Genomic DNA, 2,653 nt, shown 5'->3' on the forward strand with positions numbered 1-2,653 from the left:
CGATGAGTTCCTATAGAGGTTTGGCAAATGCATCGATATGCATTTGCGAAGTGGCAGCCAAAACTAGTAACCGACAAACAATTAACTGTTAATAAAGTTGCACTCGGTAAACATTCAATCATCAGATAAACCATCCTAAAATTCAATTCAAATTGACCTGGGTAAACCATACCACTGGTGGCGACTGTGAGGCTTACGACTTTGTTTATGATTAAATAGAAGATTTACCTAATCTTCATAACGTTCACTAAAAACAACAGTGAACTCACCAGGAAGAAAAGTTTCGGTTAATTTTAGATGATGATGATTTTTAGAAAATTTTAATCAAACTGTATTACAAACGTTGACATCACGCCGTTATCACAAAAATAAGTAAATATTTTTCAACAAATTCTAGAAAAATTATTTGACATAATTATTTAGTTTCACTTTTTAAAGAAAATTTTGTAGTTTGAAGGAATAAGTACTATTATACGCCAATTATAGTGCCGTATAATAGTAGATTCGCTCGGTTACTGGTGAAATATGTTCACGACATATCTATTCACGGAGGGAACCAGTTGGTTTTACGTCTTATTCGGATTGAGTATTGGATTCCTCGTCTAACATCTTTGATTAGGTCGACTATCAACCGGTGTAAACGGTGTCTGTTGGATAGGAAGAAGTCTTGTACGCAGATCATGGCGGCTCCCCCACCGGAGAGAACTGTACTTACCAGACCGTTTACTACGACTGGCGTTGATTTTGCGGGGCCTTTCGATAGTAAGTCATTTATAGGGCGCGCATGTAAGATAACAAAGGGTTATGTTTGCGTTTTTGTATGCTTTTCGACGAAGACAATACACGTGGAAGCCACATCAGACTTGTCTACCACAACGTTTCTGACTGCCTTTCACAGATTTATATCTCGGCGTGGTTGTCCCAAGACTATTTTTTCGGATAATTGTACGAATTTTGTAGGCGCTTCACGCGAAATGGAAAAAGAATTGAGATGTGTTCTTAAGGAGGCACGTGATAAGGTGTGTTCCGCATACCAGTTTCAGCAGCTTTCATGGCAGTTTATTCCTGCCGTGGCGCCACATATGGGTGGTCTCTGGGAAGCTGCTGTGAAAAGTTTCAAGACGCATTTTAGGAATTATGCATCAGAATTCAAATATACATTTGAAGCGTTTTCGACTGTTCTTTCGAGAATTGAGGCTTGCTTGAATTCTATGCCGTTCTGTCTGATGAGTGAAAATGCTCAGGATTTGGTCGCGCGTACGCCTGGTCACTTTTTGGTAGGATCTCCGATCCTTGCTCATCATAGAGGAGGAGTCCCCATTACATTTGGTTCATCGATTTAGGAAAACGAAGGCGTTGTCGCAACAATTCTGTTTACGGTGGAAGGAGGACTATTTGAAATGTTTACAGAAAAGATATAAATGGAAATTTCCGCAGCGTGATACCGAAGTAGGGGACTTGGTAGTAATTCGTGGTGAGCAATTGCCTCCTACATCGTGGAAGTTAGGTCGTGTGGATGATGTCCAGGTCGTGTGGATGAGGTGACGTGAGAACAGCAAACGGTGTTGTAAGACGACCGGTGGTAAAATTGGTCATACTGACCGAATAGTTTTCGATCGTTCATATAGTAAACGTCATCTTTCTTTTCGCAGTACAATGGAAAATATGAGGGAAATTGTTAAGACTCTCCCTGACTACGAAGATGACGACCCGATGTCCGACGAGGAAAGATAGATTTTAGAAAATATTGTTGTACCGGTTCTTCGCGAGCCGTTACCAGCACTCGAGCAGGTTCCTGACGTCGGGATGACCCCAGTCGTCGCTTCTTTGCAAGAGGTAGTACCGACGCAAACAGTTGTCCCTTCGTCGGGGGCTGATACGGCTCCTGCTGACGTATCCGCAACCAACATAGCCAAATCATCGTCATCCCCTACGAGGACTGTCCAAAGAAATTAGGACTCGAACACCAGGGTTCATTCTAACAATTGTGTACTGTGTAGGCGGAAGCATAATCTACGGTCGTGCCGCAGGTTCTTGAATATGAGGTTGGAGCAAAGGTTGCGCACCGTGGTTCTTCATCGGGTGTGCTACAACCGTCTGGGCAAGTCTCATATGCGAACGACTTGCAAAAGTCGCGAAAGGTGCCGCGAATGCGGAGGGAGCCACCATACGCTGCTGCACTCATTCGACCAACAACAACGTCCTTCCGCTTTATCGTCCGATTTGTCTAAGAGAAAGACAAAATCAAGTTCGTCCGTTAATCCGTCCGCGTACCGCATTACAATTGCAAGTCCCATAGCTAGTCCGCTGTTAGTTTTGCAACCAACAGTAACGCTTGGTCCCACTATTGTCCTCTTGCTTGTCTTGTCCGATCATCGAATTCCAGTCCGAGCTGTCCTCGACCCTTGTACGGGGTACAGTATGATATGCAGCAGTCTTGCACAAAGCTTACGGCTTACTTCGGCAATGACAGCGCAGAATGCCTTTTGTCCGCTGGTTGTTGTCTCCCGGCACAACGCAGAAAGTAAATTGATTTTTTCTGCCCGGGTAACAGATCTAACCCGTGTAGTCATCCCATCGGCGTCGGCTCCAGACTCCATACGAGAGCATTTTGAAAGTCTCCAGCTGGCCGACCCAATGTTTTACCGTCCTT

The 2,653-nt window shown here is 44.1% G+C and overlaps 1 protein-coding gene across 1 annotated transcript; it reads left to right on the top strand.

Annotated features, from left to right (window-relative positions):
- Window positions 1-680: 680 nt before the first annotated feature.
- On the top strand, window positions 681-1,734 carry LOC142235410 (uncharacterized). Its single transcript, XM_075306664.1, has 3 exons — window positions 681-1,277; window positions 1,438-1,541; window positions 1,653-1,734. Exons 1-3 carry the CDS (start codon window positions 681-683, stop codon window positions 1,732-1,734), a joined length of 783 nt encoding a protein of 260 aa, XP_075162779.1.
- Window positions 1,735-2,653: the final 919 nt, after the last annotated feature.

The sequence above is a fragment of the Haematobia irritans genome, chromosome 4, assembly GCF_050003625.1.
Source record: "Haematobia irritans isolate KBUSLIRL chromosome 4, ASM5000362v1, whole genome shotgun sequence".
Classification (NCBI taxonomy): Eukaryota; Metazoa; Arthropoda; class Insecta; order Diptera; family Muscidae; genus Haematobia; species Haematobia irritans.